Consider the following 22246-nt stretch of genomic DNA (forward strand, 5'->3'; position numbering starts at 1 on the left):
AGGATCATCACCAGTATGAGCAAAACTCCAGATCTTTTCATCAGATTTAGTGGTTAAGGCTTTTGGGCTTGTAAACGGTTCATTGCTCGTTCTAGCCCCAAAAGGGAATGGCCCGTGAGCAAGTGACATTATGCTTTTGATCAACACTTGCTGAATGCTAAATCAAAATACTTCTTATGTAGCTGTCCTCACGCAAAACACCATTCTTCACCACAGTTGTAACTCAGCCTAACATAAATTGTTCAAAATGTAATAGTAAACACTATCATATACCCCCCTTTCCCCATCTTGCTCTTAAAACACAGACATAATACTTACATAAAAATATTTCAACATCGTTGCTCTCCCAATTACAGTATGTCTCATGCAAAGCATGCCGGAAATTACAGTTTCAGTACCTAAATCACTTTCAAGTAAACATTTTAGAGAATTACATTAACTGGAAGCATAGAAATAAAGTTTAGATGAGAGACACAATTTTGTTGTGCAGATCACAAATTACAGGATTGAGTAAATAAGACAAACACTTTATTTTTAAGGACCACTTCTCTCTATTATGTAGTTGCTTAATAGCATGCCAATAACTAGCAGACTGGCTGTTTATTAGTACTTAAAAAGCACATATTAAAGTCTTATTCTGTATGACCAGTCCTGTTCCAAATGTACATACTATGTACTTATTATAGTAATTTCAATAACTGTGTAATAACTAGGTACTAGCCCTGAACCTACCCCTAACCCTACCCCATGTAGTTACCCTGTATTACCAGAACTTTCTTATATAAATACACTGTAAGTACACTATAAGTACATGTAAGTATACATTCTGTAATATAAAGTGCAACCTGTGACCCCATACCTAAACTTAACAACTACCTTACTAACTATTAATAAGCAGAACATTAGGGGTTTATTGAGGGAAGACTCTTTTAACAGTGAATATGCGTTCTCTATTCTAAAGTGTTACCATTATAATCAACATGTTTTCTTTACACACAAACAATTAATTTTAAAATGTTGAATGTAGATCAGTGTAATGTCAGTATAATTGAGCTTTTTACAACTTAATTTCACTATAAACAAAAGCTAAACTACCTATAATATAGTAAGTAAAGAGTATTCTCATTGAGAGAAAACTAAAAACATTTTGTTGGTCAATATTTAGTTTTCTGTAAATAACAATGACCTTTAAAAACCTTTAGGTCCAATTCATAAATTAACAAACCCTTAACAACAACTTTTTCCTCAAATAACTCCTAATTTGCTGTTTATTAATAGTTAGTAAGTTTAGGTATTAGGTAGGATTAGGGATGTAGAACATGGTCATCCAGAATATGTGCTTTATAATTATTAATAAACAGCCAATATATTAATAATAGGCTTGGTATTAAGCAACTATTTAATAGTGAGAATTAGTCCCTATACTAAAGTGCTTTAAAACAGAAAAAAGATTTTCAATTAGACCAAAACATTTTTTTAATTAAGTTGCTTGTCTGTTTGTAGTGAGTTCATGGTGCATTCCTGGAAACAAAGTTAACTTGCCCTTGTTGTGTGGCTATAAATAAACTTTGTGACTCATTATTGAAACCAGCTCAGAATCAGGTGCCACTCCCAGTTGAGTGTAAACAGTCCCATTATGTCAAGTTAAATTGATGATATCAAATGATAGTGAACAATTGTTTCAGTACAGTAAAAAAATAAAGTAAAAAAATAAAAAAATAATGAGGTCACATAACTATTAACAATACCATAACATAATTCCAGCTACAGTGACTACATACAAAAAGAAAACATTCCCAAGTTTTGCTTTCCTCTGCAATACTTGAACATATTATACTGAAGTTGTCAGCATGCTTTTTTAACATTTTGCTAGGTGTCTGCTGGGGTGTTGTGGGAAGTTGCCCAAGTGTATTGCTTTACTATTACTACAGTTGCTGTAGTGTGTATTGAACGTTGTTAGCATGTTACTGTGCTATTGCTGGGATATTATAGGTGGTTGCTTGGCTGTTATGCATTAGACGATTGTTGAAAAATGTATACTTCCTTAAACAGCAGTAAATCTAAATACAAAGCAGATGGTCTTAAAACTTAATAACCATGTACTGTCTCATGCAACATTTTAACAAACTCAGCAAACACTTCCTGATGAAAATTGACCCATATAGTGAGTTTTACCATCAAACTGAACACTCGTAATGATTGAATGCACCAGAGACTGGTGTGGTTTTAGAGCAGAGGTGGTTGAACTGGTTTTACCTGAACAGTTGGTCTGTATAAATATGCAAACTATGTTTTGAAAGCAGCGTGTGTGGAATAAACGCAGTCTAGCCAACACATCGTGCCTGTATCTGCAGTACTTCGGTTTCCCCGGGGAAATCATTCTTCTGACAGTTTCCAATGTGGTCCGCTTTGAGGAATGACTACTATGCCGCATAAAGAACAACAGAGAGGGGCAGAGAGTGATGGTACGTACTACATATATTGTGAGAATTAAGATGTAAGATGTGTGCTGTGAACTTACGGAGACACAGAACTAGGTTGTTTTTTTTTTGTGAAAATGTGAGATGTAAGGTTACAGCATGATAAGGCAGCTCTGTGTTTGTGTGGTTGCTATTGTTATGCGGTGTAAGTCGTTTAATCTGTACTGCAGACGGGCAGGGACATCCTTTCTATTGTCCCGAGGCAGTCCTGGACAATATCAGGATGTCAATCCAAGACTTTTCTTCATTAGATGTTTCCAGTCTCCACAAAGGACGTTTCTCTTTTAGGCTGTAGTGTCTTTTTCATATTCCAGCAGAAGCAACTATGTTACTAATTGGTAGGTTGATTCTATAAAACTTGTAAACGCTAGCTGTTACCATCCAAAGATTCAAATTAAACCGTTTCAATCCAACGAGTCAAAGAGAACAAAATGTTCACTTCCTGATAAACTGGGACTAAATATCTCTAAGATAACTAGAAGAAGCCACTGAATATAATAATTTTCATATATGATAAGTTGCTTGCGCCTCAGAGCGAGCAGACGAAACGCAACTAATGTAGCTTCCTAATTGCTTTCGGAGGTGAATGATAGTGGATTGGGAATGCAGTCGTGTAAGGGGCCGTTTACACAACAACGTTTTCAGCCAAAAAACTGCAACGTTTTATGCATTTTACCTGTTCGTTTATATACCACAATGGTGTTTTGGGGACTAAAAAACGGATGTTTTTGAAAATGGTTTCAAAGTGCAAGTTTTTGAAAATGCCATCATTATTGTTTCCGTGTAAACACCCAATACAGGAATCTCTGAAATAGTGACATCATGCACGAGGATAGTATATGTTAGGTTATGTAGACATGCGTAGTACGTGCCGATTTTAAAGGCAAGCACAAACAAACATACACAACAAATGGTGGAGTATGACACTGTTGTTGCTGCTCAAGAGTTTGCTAATGCTTCTCCAGCAAAGTGTGGATTTAGTTCACCAGTATTACAACCAACAGCGGAGACGCATCATATGAAACATATAGGGCCCTATTTTAATGATCTAAACACAAAGTGTAAAGTGTAAATTTTAATGACGGAAAAATGGTCTGTGTGCCGGGGCGCATTAATGGGCTTAACGTTCAACTCCTATTCCCTTTAAGAGCGAGATGCCAATTTTATTTATCATTATAAGTAGTAATAGGCTGAATTGCAAATAGGTAGCCTAATTCTAATACACACAATGACTATCCATATTATATTTATGTAGCCTACACAGTAATATTCTTTTACACAGTAATCCTTTTGCTTTTAATATTTGGCATTTTAGTGTGATGCGCATCCCTGTGTGTAATAAGCAAAGTCAACACACACTGTGGACCTGCCCAGAGGCGCATTTTCTACCAACGCGCTCTTTAAATAATAAAAAAATATTGCGCTTTTGACTTTAAACTTTAGACCAGGTTTGAGTTGTTCTATAGTGCAGTATATTTTCAGCTCCTTAAAATAGCAATGCGCCTGAACACACCTCTTTTTTTGACTAGCAGGCCCATGAGCGCACAAATGGGAGCAAATGCATTTGCTGATTAAACGAAGCGGCACCGGACTGAAACACACCTTGCTTCGCATTGCGCCGGGTGTATGATAGGGCCCATAATCTTCACTTCCTTACAGGTATTGTTTACTAACAAGTTGACAGCGGCAACTACTGGCCTGGCATACTTACATTTATATAGCACTTTGGCCGTTTTCGCAGAACTGAGTGTGGTGGCTGTATAAAGTGTTTTTGTGTTTGGATTTGAGGAGAGCACAGTATTACGCAAGCTTTAATCAGTCTTAGCAGTCACAAGACGGCTAATATCTGAGTCTAGATGCGATGGGGATGTTCTTGAGTGAGGTTAAGATTAATCTGCGGACTGGTGGATTGGTTCACCTTTTGATCCCTTTTTGGAGGTATTGTTCATGAGAGGCTGGGAATGAAATGGATGATGGGAATAAGGTTTATTCATATGTAGATCTATCCAGTATCTATACACTGCTGATGATGTGTATGTAGGAATCAACACATATTTATCTAGTTAATTTAACAGAAAAGGTGTAGATTATATGAGGGGTGTTTTCCAATCCAACAGTGTCCATCATTGTTGAAGCCATTAAATAAATATATATATTTTTTTTTTAATACGGTTGAGATATGTCAGTTCTGACATTTTTCTTTATATTTTTATTTATATATTTTAAGCAATGCTGAAAAAAATTGCAAGAATTACAAGATGTAAACTCGCAATTGCGAGAAAAGTCTGAATTGTGACAAGTTTGAAAAAGGGCATATTTGTAGAGCTGCCCGAAAATATGTGTGGTTATATATCAATATGTCTATAAAATGATAAAAAAGTATTATAATGATGATTAAAATATTAAGCATTAAAATATAAAACATAACAAGAAATATTAACTTTATAATAACACTAATTTACTGTAAGTAAATCATATAATAAAACATATTTTAGAATACCACTGAAATCACAAAACCCAAATAAATTTGACCTGTATGGCATTTTTCACAATAATCATAAAGTTAATATTTGTAATATCTTAATATCTAAATGTTTTATAGTTGCATTTAGCAGATTAGATCTGTACTGAATATACTGAATGTATGTGGGTCAAGATGGAATTTTGCAGCAATATAAACAATCACAAACCTGAGATTGGCTATATACAGTATATATATATATATACTTTGTGAGTGTGCTGTATGAAGATCGGGTTGGTTGTACCATATATCCAACTATTAATATATAGTTGGGCAATAATATAGCCAAGCAGTTGAACCATTAAACCATCAGGCTTTTATTTATAAAACTACAGGGAATTGTTATAGTTTCTCCTTTGCTGGTAACAGGGTTTATAAACATTTCTTATTACCAGTTTGTAGAAATGGGTGGTGCACATAACATTTTCTGTTGTACTTTATAAGTGACCCAAACACAAAGGAGGTAGAGTGGCATTAACTGCAAACTGAACCACTCTTCACCATATTGGCATATTGAATTTATTTCAGTTTATTTGGTTGAAAATCACATAGAAAATTATTTGAGGTTTCACTCACATTGGTAGCACATAGAGTACAGACAGAGTTTCATGGAAATTTTTAGTAATTAGGTTTAGGAGTTAGTTGAAATGTGTACAGTAAACACCACTAATATGTGCAGGTCTTGATGCTGTATTGTGTATTGTGCTTTAACTGACATATATAATGGTATTTAAATTCACACACTTGACACGTCAACGTCACAATAAAGAAACCACATTTTTTTGGCACACAGTTTTCCTTTTCCCCTTGTTGGTTTATAGGTCATGTTTAATGCATTAGAGCCACAGTGATATCAAATTACCCTGTGCTTCCTGTGTGTGGGGGTTTGTCACCGAGTCCGGCAGGCCAACAATCGAAGACATTTGTCTCTTTTATTCCAGCATGGGATGATGTAGGATTTCTGTGCTGTAAACGTAGGTTTCCCTGTGGGGGATTGCTCAATAAATGCTGCTTTATGCACGCTGTCAAAGAGAACCCAGAAACCATTGTGTGCAGCCAGGACGTGGTTGTTGTCATCATTTTTGTCTTTATGGAAAACATTCACTGTTTCCATGAACCCTGGTTTTCTGAGTTTGCTGTAGCCTCAGTCACCTCACTAGAGATGTCCCAGACCATCAGAAAGCTTTGAACTATTGATCAGTATCTTTTCATGGTTTTTGGCCTAGAAAGGGTTTTAGCAATTGACAACTGAATGTGAAGTGCAAATGGGAGATGAAATTCAAAGCAGCTTAGTGGAGTGATGCAGATGGGATTTCTCTTCCAATGGATACAGGAAGCTGGCGAGTGCTACAATCTGCTCCAGCAGAAAAACTGAAGTGACCTACTTCCTCTGGCTGCTGAATGAATCCCAACCATCTTCACGCAGATTCTGAGGAGCCTAATGGTGGACTCAAATTATGTTCTTTAGATTGTTCTTTAGACTTCATTTACAGCGATTTCGTTGACTTGATTGCAAGTGATTGCACAGATACTATTTAAACTGAACTGAGATGATGACATCACTGAATTCAGTCATGAACTGCCTTTAACTGTCATTTTGCATTATTGACACACTGTTTTCCTAATGAATGTTGTTCAGTTGCTTAGAAGCAATGTATTTTATTTAAAGCGCTATATAAATAAAGGTGACTTGACTAGATTTGACAAATATTTCATTGTGTCATATTCATTCATTTTAGTCTGCTGCCTGACAGGAATGGTGTATAATTGACAATAATGTACAAAACAGTGAACATGAAAATCAGACATTACATAAAAGAGTATCCTAAAGCTTCTTTTTCATGTATTACAACACAGAACAACCACTTTAAGACCTCTGTCAATGAAAACAGCTGCAGTGGGCTAAAAGAATCAAAGAATCCAATCAAAACCTCTTTCAAAGAAATTCTGTTCACTCGGCAGCCATGTTTGCAGTGTCTCCAGACAGCTATTTTGGGCATCCAAGACCAAATACTATCTGCTTGAATGGGGAAGTCCTGATAAATGAAATAAATATATGATAAATTATTATATATTTCAAATAAGCAACAAAATCTGACATGAACTGCTCCATAACCATTTGTTATGCTCAAATAACAATAAAAAGCTTATATTTTAAGATTAATGCACATGTCCCAAGCGTCTCAGGACACAGACTGTTTTTATGGCAGCCACAGCTTCTAGAAGCAGCTGCTGTGACTTTACCAAGTGCCGATTGGATCTTCTGTGTAGAAAGTGAGAATGATTCCACTATATTGCATTGCGTTTTTCTCCTATTCATAAGTAATTAAAATTTTTGTATATATCAAAAGTATTTGAAAGAATGTACAAGCTGTTCACTTCTGGCAACTGGGGAATTTGAATTTCTCTATGGAGCTTCAAGAACATGCCCTGCAGAGGAAAAACTTCAAATACAACTTCAGAAAACTTCAGATATTTACAATACAAATATCAAGCATTACAATCAATCAACTTTTAAACATTAAAACCATTTCCTGTAGTGTTTTTGTGGCCATATTCCATTAGGATTTAAAGGTTTTAACAAGCCACCACCAATAGCAGTGTCAAATCACCAAAAACTGTTAGATTTTTTATTAAAACCAATACAATTTCCATTATAACTAGTAAAACCATTACAACTTCTTTGATGGTTTCTATTGTTTGATTCACTTTTCTGCCAAGTTTAGATCCAAACATGATCAAACTCACCTGTAACTGTTGATTGGTTCAGGCGTGTGTGATCAGTGCTGGAGCTCAACTCTGCAGGAAAGTAAACTTTGAAGGATTGTGCCTGCCCTGACTTTTCAGATAGTTCATACGACCCTGGCTCTTTTTACGGCTATACTCATCAGAAGTCTGAGAAGAATATTTATGGAGGATCTCTCATTTTATGGCAAAGAATGTCTCAATAATTCATATAGAGTCTGGAGATAGTATGACTGGAGTTTGAATGTCGAGGGAAACATCTGACCCACATAAATGCTGATTTGAATATGTCAATGTTAAAACAACCAGTGCTCAAATAAGCACATGTTTACAGATGTCCTACCCTGTGCTTTGTTACAGTCCCTGAAGATCTGTCCTTGGAGGAGAGAGACGAGCTGTCCAACATACGACGCAGGAAAAAAGAACTGCTGGATGATATTGAGGTGAGAAAAGAAAGAAAGAGAATTTTATAATAATAATAGTTAATTTTATATTATATAAAATCATTATTAAATTAATTGCATTAGCCATTGCTTTTGTATTGCAGCTGCTATTGCATTTTGAGCATAACCTTTATTTTCTTCATTGAATGCAACTTAAAAAGCACCTTGTTTGGTCTTCTCTATAGTTAAATAGCTTTATAACATTGTAAAATGCATTTGGCAGAGAGTTTCATCCAAAAAAACTTACACTGTATTCAAGTTTCACATTTTTTCATGGGAATCGAACCCATGACCTTGGTGTTGTTAGCAGAATGCTGCATTATTTGGGTAACTAGAGTTTCGTATAGGTTTTACTGTTTAACGCGAGGCTCTGTTTTACAGCGGCTGAAGTTTGAGATCGCTGAAGTGATGACGGAAATCGAGCAGCTCACATGTGTGGGCGAGAGGTGAGTTACGGGAGATTGAAATGTTTCCTTTTCATTACAGGCCAACTGACGCTCGTTTTTGTTTGCACCTGTCTCTCTTTCGTCTAAGGGTCATCACTGACCTGTTCTCTTCTAAACATTCATTAAGCGCTCTATTCACAATGTGTCATCTGATTGAAAGGTCATCACCACTCACACCTGAGGAGAGGACATGTCTGCTGTGTGTGCTTATGTGTTTTATTGTGCTTACAGGAATATAGATTGACAGTTTGAGGAAAGGGATGTTGCATACCCATCATTTAGTAACATAACGTGTTTAGAGTTTAAGGCATCATATGAAATACGTTTTTTGTTGATTTTATGAGACTACATTTAATCATGTCCATGTTCATGCCATTGATGCTTATTGGTTGTTCAGGAACTTAGATAATATAGAATAGATGATATTAGGTGAGGATATATTTTCCCTGAACAAACTCCTAATTTGCAGCTTATTAATAGCTAGCAATGTAGGGTCTAGAATGATTGTGCATTGCAAAATTAATTAATATAAGTACGAATAAATAGCCAATATGCTAGTAATGTGTATGATAATAAGCAACTATAGTTAATAGTGAGAAATGCTCCTTAAAATAAAGTGGGTCACACTTTATTTTAGGGTCCAATTCTCACTATTAACTAACCATTAACTATGACTTTTGCCTCAATTAACCCCTTATCTGCTGCTTATTAATAGTTTATAAGGTAGTTGTTAAGTTTAGGGTATTGGGTAGGATTATGGATGTCATGCATTATATGTACTTTATAAGCACTAATAAACAGCCAATATGAAAATAATAGACATGCTAATAAGCAACTAGTTATTAGTGTGAATTGGACCCTATACTAAAGTGTTACCATAAAGTGTTACCATTTTTTTACTTAAAGATTGATCTTAAAACAAAATGTGTTCACTCAAAAGAAAGCAGAACCTCTATTGTAGAGATGGGAAGTTTGGAGCATCTTACCGACTGTGACTTTTGTGTCTCGTTCAGCAAAATGAACAAATCTTTTTTTGAGTCAATTCGTTCATTTTAGCAAAATGTAATTAAAATGTTACGTGTTACTTCCCTAACACATCTATTACTTACGCAAATGATGATCACACTACAAACAATACAAAAATAAAATGATATAATATACAGAAAATATTAATTAATTCTTTACCTGGGTCGTCAGTCTGTGATTAGCTCACCTCACATCTTGTCTTCGGGTTTAGATCATTCCTTAATCTCGTGACAGATCCATACGCTAAACCAATGCAGTCTGAGCCGGAAATAGAATTGATTAGGTGATCTTTCGGACATTTCTGTCACAATGTTCAGACTATAGATTAAGGAACGACTCAAACTCGACCCGAAGACTCATGAGATGAACTAATCTATTCTCGTTCCGGCTCAAGACTGCATTGGTTTAGTATATTGGTCTTTCACGTGATTAAGGAACGAGTCAAAAACCCGAAAGATGAACTAATCAATTCTGTTTCCGGCTCAGACTGCATTTACTGTATTTTTTTTTTTGTACTTCCAACAAGAAGCCTTATGATAAGAGTAAAACTGGTAAAGTAGGTAAATCTGATGTTGTGTAGCACCTGCGGCATTGCATGATTTGATAATAATGGCTGAGCGTTGTATTTAACAAAATGAAGGATCATTTCAGCCTAATGGTGAGCAGCTGATTTTAGTGCAAATTGTTTAATGAATATGTCACAACGTAACACAGCTTTGCAAAAAAGCTGTTATTGAAGAATGCAGCGGTTAAATCTATATAAGACACATCATAACATAAGTAGACCCATATGGCTATTTTAACATTTTCTACACCGTTTTTTTTTTTCTAGAAAAAAATCATCTGAATTCTGTGGACTTTAAGCATGCAAAACTGCTAAACAAAGCGAAAAGTGCTGCACTCGTATTGGTAACTAAATATTTTAAACTGTAAGCATTTCATAAACAAAGATGTAAGTGCGAGGGATACGGTGAACTTTGTGAATGAGGGTCACTGTGTGTGTTTACATAGACTTCTTAAAAGCACAGCAGTAAAACAAACTAACAGTTGTTTCCTTGTAACAGTCAGAGTTGAAAAATGGATTTTAATGATATTTAAGATCATTATAAGTGGACCTCATTGGGAAACTGGGAACTATTTGTGACAATGAGCACAGGACTGTTAGTTTGAAAATATTTGGTTATTGTTTTAAACTCGGTAAACTCCTTTTTGTAACTGTTTACTCCATACGTTGAATCTGCAAACAAATCATACAAGAGGGTCTTTGTCTGCCTTCATTCTTATTAAGGGATTTTTGTTAAGACAAGTTTTCTTCCATTTGCAGCAAAACCACACAGAGAAACAAACAAATTGCAATGGGAAGAAAGAAATTCAACATGGACCCCAAAAAAGTAAGTTTTTTTTTAAATGTCTGTTCCACAATGACCCAGATATTAGAAAAATCTTCACAGATGTCAAATATTTTACCATGTTTTAAAGCCTTAAACCTTTCATTTATATTATTTGTACTGTATTTGTATTTATAGGGTTGATCCTAAAATCCTTTTTAAATAAAATTCCTTGTAGGGGATCCAGTTTCTGCTGGAGAACGACCTCCTGCAACAGACCCCTGAAGACATTGCTCAGTTCCTCTATAAAGGCGAAGGCTTGAACAAAACCGTTATTGGGGATTACTTGGGGGAACGGTAACCCTTTACTTCATTCCTGTGTTTTTTCACCCTTGTTTATTCAGTGCATGTCAGTTGCGCTGTGAGAGATATGTGCCTGATTCATCACAAAAATCCTCCGGAAATTGACTGTCTGGGTTTAGTGAGGAAAACAGCAGCAGTGAAACGCAACATGTGTGCCTCTGAGGGAAATGAACCACCTCTTGGGATGTGACTTGTCAAAACAACAGGATTTCTTCAAGCATAGCTATAGATACAAAACAGACGAAGCAGCCCACCAATGCTGCTGAACACCTTGAAGGATCTTAAGAATCTACTCTTTGCAGAAAGTAACCGTTTCTAATGTGTGTGGTTGTTGTTTTCTCGTAGGGATGATTTCAACATCAAAGTGCTCCAGGCTTTCGTAGAGCTCCACGAATTTGCCGACCTCAACCTCGTTCAGGCTCTGAGGTGGGAGAAGCTTCTCATTCTTCCTCAAAAACTGCACGCATGCCTCCTGTCTAGACAAGTTGAAATATAGAGGACTTTTGGCTTAGAATTATCCCAGTAATACAATACTGAACTGCTTTCTACTCCAAAATCATAACACTCTTAAAAATGAAAAAGGTGCTCCACAATGCCATAGAAGAACTTTTTTTGTCTAAACCTTTTAAGCACCTTCATTTTTAAGAGTGAAGTTTATTAATGCCATTAATGAACCATTTACTATGACTTTTGCCTCAATAAACTCCTTATTTGCTGTTTATTAATAGTTAGAAAGGTGGTTGCTAATAATATGCATGCTAATAAGCAACTAGTTAATAGCGAGAATTGGTCCCTATACTGAAGTGTTACTAAATATTTTAATAATATATATATATATATATATATATATATATATATATATATATATATATATATATATATATATATATATATATATATATATACCATAAGTATACCATAAGTATGTATGTATGTGACCAGGACTTGTTTCGATTCACTGGTGAATGATTTGATGATGGATCTGCTCTCTCCACACAGGCAGTTTCTCTGGAGTTTCAGACTTCCTGGTGAGGCTCAGAAGATTGACAGAATGATGGAAGCGTTTGCGTCCCGGTACTGCCAGTGCAACCCGGGAGTCTTTCAGTCCACAGGTCAGACATGTGCAAAACTGCCAGTGTCTATACTAATGCAATGAAGCAATAAACACTGTGAAGCTGTGGTTTACAGTTAATTTATAACAGCTAAGGGGCATTGTTAGGCATGACGCGTAGTGATTAAAACCTCCTTAAATAAGTCATATATTCCCATTCAGCTTCACGGGGCTTATTGCTTTTATAAACCGGTTATTCCATATACTATATATAGTAAGGTTTCACAGAATAAAATAAAGAGCAAATAAAGTGTAATGATATTAATAAAAACGGTGTTCTTCAACCGAACAATGAAGTTCCTCAGAATCAGTTGTGGTTCCAACAAAGTGTTGCCGAGCAACACACCAAAGTAAACAAAGGTGTATGTTTGTAGAGTAATTTACAAGAGCTTCGAACGTGGCTCAGCCAATCAGATTCAAGGACTATAACTGTGTGTGTTTTATAAACCGTCTTTTTGTCCAGACTCTATTTCACGGAGAGATGTTTGTCAGAAAACACCAGGCCCAAAACATGCTCAGTCAAATCTGCATGTTTTTCCTCCGATTTATCTTCAAAATCTCAAGTCTGGAGAAAAGCACATGCCAGTTATCTGATCACAGCTGACAGATTATGTTATTCTGAAATGAATGGCTGGTTTGATGTTGATGGTGTTATGTCTGTTAGTGAGTTTAATGCCGGATCTGAATACTGGCAGAACAGACACTTGTTTAAAGTCACTTGTTCGAGTTAAGAGCTCATGTCATGATGTGTTTAGAGAGTAAACAGTGGCTGTGCTGTACTGAAGCTGAAGTATCTCACCGCACTAGTGACTCACACCCACACTTATGTCAGGCTTTGGCTCTAAGTAATACTAAGAATTGTTTTTTTAGACTCGCTTACGTTTTCAGAATATTTGGCTGAAAGGAGTTTTGGTAACACTTTTGTATAGGGACCAATTCTCACTATTAATTAGTTGCTTATTAGCATGCATATTACTAACATATTGGGTGTACCTAATCCTACCCAATAGCTAAACTTAACAACTACCTTACTAACTATTAATAAACAGCAAATTAGGAGTTTAGAAAGAAAGATGAGTTTGATGGCTTTTTGTTTTTTTTACAGAGGTGTCAGATATTTTATACAAATAATGTGTGGTATTGTCAGTGTAGTTATTAAGTTTTGTATCTGTTTTTGTCTTTGCAGACACATGTTATGTCCTGTCCTTTGCCATCATTATGTTAAACACAAGTCTTCACAATCCCAATGTCCGAGACAAACCCCCCGTAGAGCGCTTCATCTCCATGAACAGAGGCATTAATGACGGAGGAGACCTGCCAGAAGAGCTGCTCCGGGTAACAGCCGCTCACTGGATCTCTGATCCATGCCAATGCTGAAATTATAGACTGAGCCATTAATGATGAATAATATAACACAACATAAGTAAGAGTTTCTTCTCTCTGCTAGAGAAGCCCAGTTCGGGGGCCAAGCACTAACTGCAAGAACTTGATTTCCTCTCCTCTTTCTTCTTCCTCTCTCACTTTCCATATGACTGACTTTAAACTTCATGTCTGATCATAATTAATACCGCAGCAGCCATAGGATTGCTTTAAATATTTAACAGAGACAGACGTACAAATATGCTCATCTGCATCCATTAAGAGCACTAATGTCCCTTCTCTCTCGCAGAACCTGTACGAGAGCATCAAGAGCGAGCCCTTCAAAATCCCTGAAGATGATGGCAACGACCTCACACACACGTTCTTCAACCCGGACCGCGAGGGCTGGCTGCTCAAGTTAGGTCAGTCCTTTCGCCCTGATGTATTCTGCCGAGATGTGGTCTGTTGGAGCCTGTAGGTGGTGTCAGGGAAAGCTGTGAACACAGTGCTGCTCATTACCATCCTAATGGGTTTTTCACATCACTGCGAGGGATTCCTTCAGCAGAAGCACGCCATCTCATAGGGACAGAGCACCTGACACATAGAGTTACAGCCACTCATGAAAAGTGTGCAGTTTAGGAGGGAAACATTTTGTGGGGAGACAAGAATAGGATGAAAGCAGAATGCAGTGTTTTTGAACACAGAAAGGATTGTGGTACTTTTAATTAGTAAATCGTGAGGTCCTGGAATGGGCTTCTGTTGTATCCGGCAAAGGAGGAAGGGACACATAATGAAAAAAAACCAAGATGTAACACCCAATTTAAACTAAGCAAGCGGCATGTAAAAAACTGAAACACTGCTCACAACCTATTTTACTCTGTAATCTGATGTCAAATGGATTTGGCAAACTCTAATCTGTTTGGATAACATTTTTTTTAATCTGCCTGGGTACAAAGTTAAGTTTGTAAGTGGTATAATGAGAGATTCTGAGAAAAAAAAAAATTTGTATTTTGTATTTTATTGGCAGATCTGAAATTACTTTAGAGATTTGATAAATATGTGTATATTTGTTTTTAGAGTGTAATGCATTTAGTAAAAAGTAAACTGGGTCACGCTTTAGTGTAGGGATTCTCACCATTCATTTACTATTAACTATAACTTTTTCCTCAAACTCTTTAAAATAAATGCTTATTAATCGTTAGGAAAGTAGTTGTTAACTTTAGGTATGGGGTCGGATTAAGGGATCTAAAATATGGTCGTGCTTTATAACTAATAATAACTAATAATCAATATGTTAGTAATGTGAAACTTGTTAATAGTGAGAATTGGTCCCTAGTCTTCTTTCAAAATCATTTCAGTTAAAGGAACACTCAACTTAGACACTCCCTAGAGTTAAACAGTGGAGTTTTACGGTTTTCCAATCCATTCAGCCGAGCACTTTTAGCTTAGCTTAGCATAGATCATTGTTTCTGATTATACCGTTGGCATCTCACTCAAAAATGACCAAAAAGTTTATATATTTTTCCTATTTAAAACTCCTTTAAATCCACCTCTAAATGGCACGTGAAAACAAAAATATGACTGGTCATTTGTCTAGTTATTTTGATTTTTTTTAGTGTGCAGCTGTTGAATAAGCTCCAGTGTGGACCAGACTTTATGCTGATAGTTCAGTGTCTGGCTTTACAATATTAGAGTTGCTGTATGAAGCCTGATCTGGATGCACAAATGAATCCCTGTAGCAGGGGATTGTCCAAACAGAAGGTGTTTGTAATTGCTGTGTTTTATTCGTATGTGCCTCTTTTATTTGTCTGTCAAGCATCAAATGACAGTTGTTTGGATATTTCCGATGTCCCGTCTCCTAACATTATGTGTGTCATTTCTGTCCTAAATGTGTGTTTGTATGTGTTGTGGTGGTGCTTTGTTTCTCATGTATTGATGTTGAACATTCCTTCTTTTTTCCTTACACACTTTGCCCTTTGACCCTCATTTTCTGTCCTGTGACTGGCTGTCTCTACAGGAGGTAGGTACCCAGGACAGATCTATCCCATCATTCCCTCATCTCAACCTCTGGCACCTCTTTTCATCTCCTGTAACCTTCATTTATCCTTTCCTGACTGTCATTCAAGGCCTTCCTACTTCCTGTCTGTAGGGATGTGTGTATTGTTAGGTTGCTTTACTCTCACTGGCTGCTCCTGGGGTCAAAGGTCAGTTTAGTGCATATGGTCTGGTTTAGCGTTACACCTCAGCTGTATTGTTTGGCTCAGGACACACAACATTCCTTGTTTACTACGTAATGTCCCTGGAGTCCTCTATACATTGTAATAATGAAGGTACACATTATACCCACACAATCTTTATGAGCCCCCCTCAGCAGTAAGCAGTAGGGAGCTTTTTCCAACCAAATAATTATGGTTTTCCTCACTAAAAATATCCCTGTTGGATTTGTGGGAATGTACACTTTGTATATATATACATTTTCCCACCTTAGGTCCAAAGTATTTGGAACATGATCACCAAAATATTATTGCTCAATGGATGTCGATTTATGTAAGATACAGTTTCTATATCAGTTCCCTGTTAATTATATCAACAATAATTATTTCTCTGTCATCACAGGGAAGTTATCACAAAGTCTTTAAAGGTCCCATTTTTCCCGCTTTTTTTTTTTAGCTTTGATTGTGTTTACAGTGTACAATATAACATGTGTTCGTGTTTCGCGTGTAAAAAAAACACAGTATTTTTCACACAATTCACCTATATGTATACCGCTGTTTTCACAGTCATAAAAACGGGCTGATGACTTCCTTGTTCTATAAAGTCCCTCCTTCAGAAATACGTAACGGGTTCTGATTGGGCCAGCGGTTCCTGTGTTGTGATTCGACAGCAGCTTAGCGCACGCTGCCCTCCTGGAACAAGATTGGACTAGTTTTGAGAAGCAAGTGGGCAGGAGCATGTGCTGGAGATATACGTACTTCTAATCACCGATGCGCATGAAAATCGCATTCGTTTTTTTTTGCACAGCCCTAACATCTACTTAACAAAGCTAAACAGCATTGCCCTTTGTGTAGTAAGTTACAGAAACTGTTAAACGCATCAACTTAAATAATAAAATACATTTTCTGGTTGTGGTCCATAAACAACGCCTTCTCCAGACAAAGAGTGCACTGCTCCATCTTTCAAGAATAATCTTTGTGCGAATCCGGCATTAAACTGATTGACATTGAGCAAACTGTCCTCAGCAAAATGTGCTGCACATAGTTTTACATGTGGATTATAATTTTCGGGAACCGAGTTAAACATAAATTGTAACCATTAATCTCCAAGTACAGCGTCTCTGGGAAGCCCAAACAAAGGTGATTGGACTCCGAGATGAAAATAACAGTGTTTCCACGACATGGCGACAAACACAAATGCAGCTCTTCCTTCTTCTCCGTCGGAGCGCAACAAGACCACGCCCCCTTTTTGTGAATTCATGTGGGCGGAGGTTAGTCAAAAAACTGTTTTAGTGACGTCATTACTGCAGGAACTAGAGGGATGTAGTCCAAACGGGTCGTTTTTTGTAGGCGAATTCTGTTAAATCAAATATCTCGCTTGGCATTGAACTTTGAGCTTTAGAATTTTACAGATATTATTTATACTCTAACAAGAACATTACACACTAACTAAAGTTTAAAACATGGGATCACGAAGAAGGGGACCTTTAAAACAGATATTTTTTTTTTATATACAATAGTTTGTGTAGGAGTAGTGATAAAGAGGAATTATAGTGAGGTTTTATTTTTGTATGTTACAAGTTGCATTTTTTGATGTTTCATAATTTTTTCTTTTAGTTTTTTTCATTCATAACTTTCATAACATTTGAAAAGGCTAGGCTATTTGATGACACGTCCCATATAATATGACAATATGCTATCGGGGAATGTTGTCACAAAAGTGTGATGATCTTTGCTCTGTAGGCCATGAACTAACAGAAGCATGCATGTGTTAATTGACTCATTGGGATTGTGTCATTGTTCCTTCTTCCATTCAGCTCCCTCACTGAGAGCCACACGCCATGAAACATCACTTGTGATCTCTCACACTGCAAGTAGGGAACTGCAGATAGCACGACTCTAATCTCTCTCCCTATGCAGTACGTTTCCTTGCGGATGTGCATTCAGCATCTGTGGGTTGGAGAAGTTGGAGTCAGGAGAGGGGGTAGATAAGCCTGCGGCAGCATTGTGCTGGATACACCAAGTTACTGAAGCCAAAAACAGAACAGAAGAGTGCCGCTTGCTCTAGAAAACAGCAGAGGAACGATATGACTGTAGATGAGTCAGAAGCTTTAATGTATGTGTGGGGATGTAAGAGAGAGATGCTTTGCATGTCTTTATCTATGTGTCATGTTCCACAGCAGGATAGTGGCGTTTCTACATTCGCAATGAGACTCGATGTCTAATTCAATCATAAAATTCAGTCTAGAACACTCTAAGGGCTGTCTTTTTTGTAAAGAATATTTGAAAATAAACCAAATAAGGGTAGCACTGATCCAAGATCTCTTTGACATCTGTCTTAAATAACATCTCTCATCGGCTTAGCGTTGCTCCCAGACATTTCTGTTTTCACATACTGTGGTCAGGAGTTGAAATCGAGTTGTGCACTGGCCTCTATGATCTGCACAAATGCAGAGCAGTCTCAGATTTGAGCTGTATATTGTTTTCTGAAAGGTTCAGGAGAAACTCCATTTGGAATCTCCACTTCGGTCCTTGAAGATGTTGTTAAAGTCACCACAAAGGATTCAAATAAAATTGCGTAAATACCAAAGCCTTTTTACATCCAAATAATCTGACTGGAATTTGATCATATTTAGCAGGTGTGAATGGCAAAAAAGTAAATAATTTTCTCTTTTTTTTACATAAAATCAGATTTTTCCATATTTGTTTCAAACTACTTAAATAACTGTTTTGGAGCTCTATTTAAATAGCATTTTTGGAAATTCATTCCAATCTGATCTTTCATGATCTCACGTGATGTAAATGTGTAATATTTTTTGCCATTTCTGCCCTTTATTATGATAGGATGCATCTGATGTTGTTTGTAGAAAACATTGCAGAAACAAAGTTGTGTTTTTGCAAAGTGCAATTCAAGCAGAAATTGACAATTGACAAAATACTGCTGGTCTCTTTGAGTTTAGAGAATGGTAGAGACCAGTGGCGGCTTGTGGGTTATAAAATAGAGGAGCCACACTAATTGTACTGTGTGGGGATCCCTGCCGATTATTATTATTATTAGGCTATTATTTGCTTAACCACTTTAAAATGGCTTTTTTTGCTTGCTTTCAGTCAAAACACGAAAAGACAACAACACATACAGCAAGATAATCCTATCACTTGAAACAAACATCCATCCCTTCTTAAAAGTCTGTTGTGCCATTTAATTAAGCTTGCTGCTGTTGCCTATATCCAGCTTAGGTGTGTTCTAGCTCCCTTTAGTTTTAATTTGCATATATACTGTTTGAATAAAAGCTTGGTAAATCTGTCGTCGATCAAATATTAATTATCGCTACACAGCTACAGCTACACAGCGCGAGACGTTCAAACCAATATCGCCTAATTTACCTCTCCATGAGAATTGGTTGATATAGCAGAAGGGAGGCTAGCCTCCCCTACGATGTTTCTTTTCTTAACACTCCTCAGCGCTGAAAGTGAACACTCGATTCTGATTGGCTAATTTTTTTTAACATCGGAGGCACGAGAGCTCCTCTATCCCCCGGCCTCCACCTCCCCTTCTTAATTACATCAATACATTCATCACATCCAAGCTTTCCAACTTTCCAACTATTACAGCTGTGAAGTTACAAACAAAAAAAGAGACATTCTGAGACATTAACTAACATGAATTGTGAATTTTATTAACATAACATTTTCACCTCAAAATGTTGGATAAACTGTGCCACTACCTCCCCCAAAAGCTTCCACTGGTAGAGACAGCATCATGGAATAAATCCATGCATTCCAGCTTTCTACATTTATGCCGTTTTCTCATTAGATGTAGAATGATAAAGAGTGACAACATCTACATTGCAAACTGTATTGCCAATACAGATGTTCAATAAAATGAAAGATCACGATGGGATACACAAATCGGATCTGAGCAGTGTGGACTGTCATTTAAATCAGATTCCAATCGATTTGGAGTGACTCAGTCTTAACAAGAATTACTGTTTCCAAACAAGTTTCCATATTGTCTTGCCGTCTTCCATTGTTTTAAGAAACAAGTAGTTCTGACCAAACTTACTCCACGTTGTTCCCAAGTGCACTGTCTTAAATACTGTACTTAATGTAGACTTGTGGTCTTGTGTCCTTCAATTGCATGTGACCATGAGGTCCACTAGACTATAGTATCCTATTTGTTATTTGTTATCTTAAGGGGGATCTCTCCATGGCTTCAGTGTGTTGTTTTGCAGAGCTTGCACTGGAGATGAACTGTCTATGTTGCATGATGTCGCTCAAATAAAAAAAACACAAAGGCTGAGGCTAGTATTTAAGACAGGCTCGAACTCTTCAGAAATTCAACTAATTCATGGTTTATAAACAAATTCATGGTTTATAGTTATCTCTGTGCATTCAAATGGGATGGGAGAAAATATTAACATGGAAAAAGATATATTACACTGAATATGCAGAACTAAACTTGGCCAGATCATTTCCAAAAGAATGTGTTCCACCAGAAGATATTGTTTATATTCCAGAAATGAGAAGCAGGAGCTGTATGTTATTGTTGCAGTGGCGCTAGTCGATATACTGCTCAGAAACTGGGTCACTGGCCTTGATTTAGTTTCTGCTTGTTGGTTCAGAAGTTCTGTTTAATTTCCTTTGCAGGTGGGCGTGTAAAAACTTGGAAGAGGAGATGGTTTATTCTGACCGACAACTGCTTGTACTATTTTGAGTACACAACAGTAAGTAGTTTTTGGTTGTTAAGTACATGTTTTTGGGGTGTAATATACATGAGGGTTTGCCAATACTGTTCCTGGACGTCCACCTTCCAGCAAAGTTCAGTTCCAACCCTGATCCAACACACCTGTCTGTAATCATCAGCTGCTCCTGAAGATCTTCATTAGCTGGTTCACTTGTGTTTGATCAGGGTTGGAGCTGAACTTTGCTTGAAGGTGGACCTCCAGGAACAGGATTGAGCACCATGTCCTTCCTGAGAGTTTGAGGAGTTATTCTCATCCCAAATCCATTTTGATGGGTTTCTTCTGCCTGTAGGACAAGGAACCACGTGGAATTATTCCTCTGGAGAACCTCAGCATCAGAGAGGTGGAGGAACCCAGGAAACCTGTGAGTGCCCCAACAAACTTGATAGTTAGACCTGTAGTAGATCATGAAATCCTTACATTACATGTTTTGTATTCTTATGTAGAACTGCTTCGAGTTGTACAATCCCAACCATAAAGGTCAAGTGATCAAGGCCTGTAAGACAGAGGCAGATGGGAGGGTGGTGGAGGGAAACCACGTGGTCTACAGGATATCAGCGCCCACACCAGAGGAGAAGGAAGAATGGATCAAATCCATTAAGTAGGATTTCCTTCCTATTGAGCATATTCTAATCATTAAATAGTCTTGTTCAGTGATCTCATCACTGGGTTTAACCATGTTCTTGAAGAAATACAGTGACGACGTTAATGTTAATGTTCCTCTTACACTAAGTCTCTAAAATCTAATTCATTCATTTCAGTAATTAGAATTTGGGGGATTACTTAAATGACATGAAAGAAATTGCAAAAAAAAGTCTTAGACTTGAGAGTTTCACCTCACTAGGTTTTGAAACAGTGCTATCAGCTGCGGTTTTGTTCACATTGGGACGGCGGTGAATTTTAAGAGCACTAGTCGTGATGGTGTTTTCATCAGAAACAGCTGTCTCATCACATAGCCCCTGTTTTCATGGGGCATCAGTGGAGATTAGTCAGAGCTTAACCCCCCATGAGCCGTCAACTCCGGCGGGACCTGTTGCAGACCGGTTCTCTCCGCTAATCCAGGCCTAGCGCTAGCGTGTCTCATCTCTCAGAGACATGCTGTAGGATGAGAGGGTTTTGTCTAGTCGGCACAGTTATGACCCACAATCCTTATCTGCTTATCTGTAATCATGCTTTAAACGCTCAGGGTAGGGGACCATTCAGTCTAGCTTTGGAAACAGTCCAAAAACAAGGGCTTCCCATTGGTTTTGTCTTTCAGCAGAAATAAGTTCTGTCGGTGCAGAATCTGAGCCCAAAGAACTTCATTGGAACACGTTTAATCCATTCAGCAGAATTATTTTCAGGATAGTAAAATCAGGGTAGATATAGTAAAAGAGGAAGGATATGTTTGGAATAGATAAGTGCCATATTACTAGCTTGGTTCTGTGCAGTATATTCTGTGTACTACCAGCTATTACCAAATAGTAAGT

The 22246-nt window shown here is 37.1% G+C and overlaps 1 protein-coding gene across 2 annotated transcripts in view; it reads left to right on the forward strand.

The window, feature by feature from the left end:
* The window catches only part of cyth3b (cytohesin 3b), a 41608-nt gene that overhangs the window by 16648 nt on the left and 2714 nt on the right, over positions 1-22246 (forward strand). Inside the window, exons 1-12 of one of the 2 annotated variants that reach the window (XM_026208939.1) lie at positions 2191-2465; positions 8107-8189; positions 8571-8635; positions 10986-11052; positions 11228-11346; positions 11698-11778; positions 12352-12464; positions 13650-13798; positions 14133-14244; positions 20683-20759; positions 21070-21141; positions 21224-21378. In XM_026208939.1, coding sequence (XP_026064724.1) covers positions 2417-2465; positions 8107-8189; positions 8571-8635; positions 10986-11052; positions 11228-11346; positions 11698-11778; positions 12352-12464; positions 13650-13798; positions 14133-14244; positions 20683-20759; positions 21070-21141; positions 21224-21378 — 1142 coding nt within the window. In that variant the 5' untranslated portion in view covers positions 2191-2416. Of the gene's footprint in view, positions 1-2190; positions 2466-8106; positions 8190-8570; positions 8636-10985; positions 11053-11227; positions 11347-11697; positions 11779-12351; positions 12465-13649; positions 13799-14132; positions 14245-20682; positions 20760-21069; positions 21142-21223; positions 21379-22246 lie in introns of those variants that run through there. The other variant, XM_026208940.1, reaches the window with a different exon arrangement.

This window comes from Carassius auratus, chromosome 28 (assembly GCF_003368295.1).
Source record: "Carassius auratus strain Wakin chromosome 28, ASM336829v1, whole genome shotgun sequence".
NCBI lineage: Eukaryota > Metazoa > Chordata > Actinopteri > Cypriniformes > Cyprinidae > Carassius > Carassius auratus.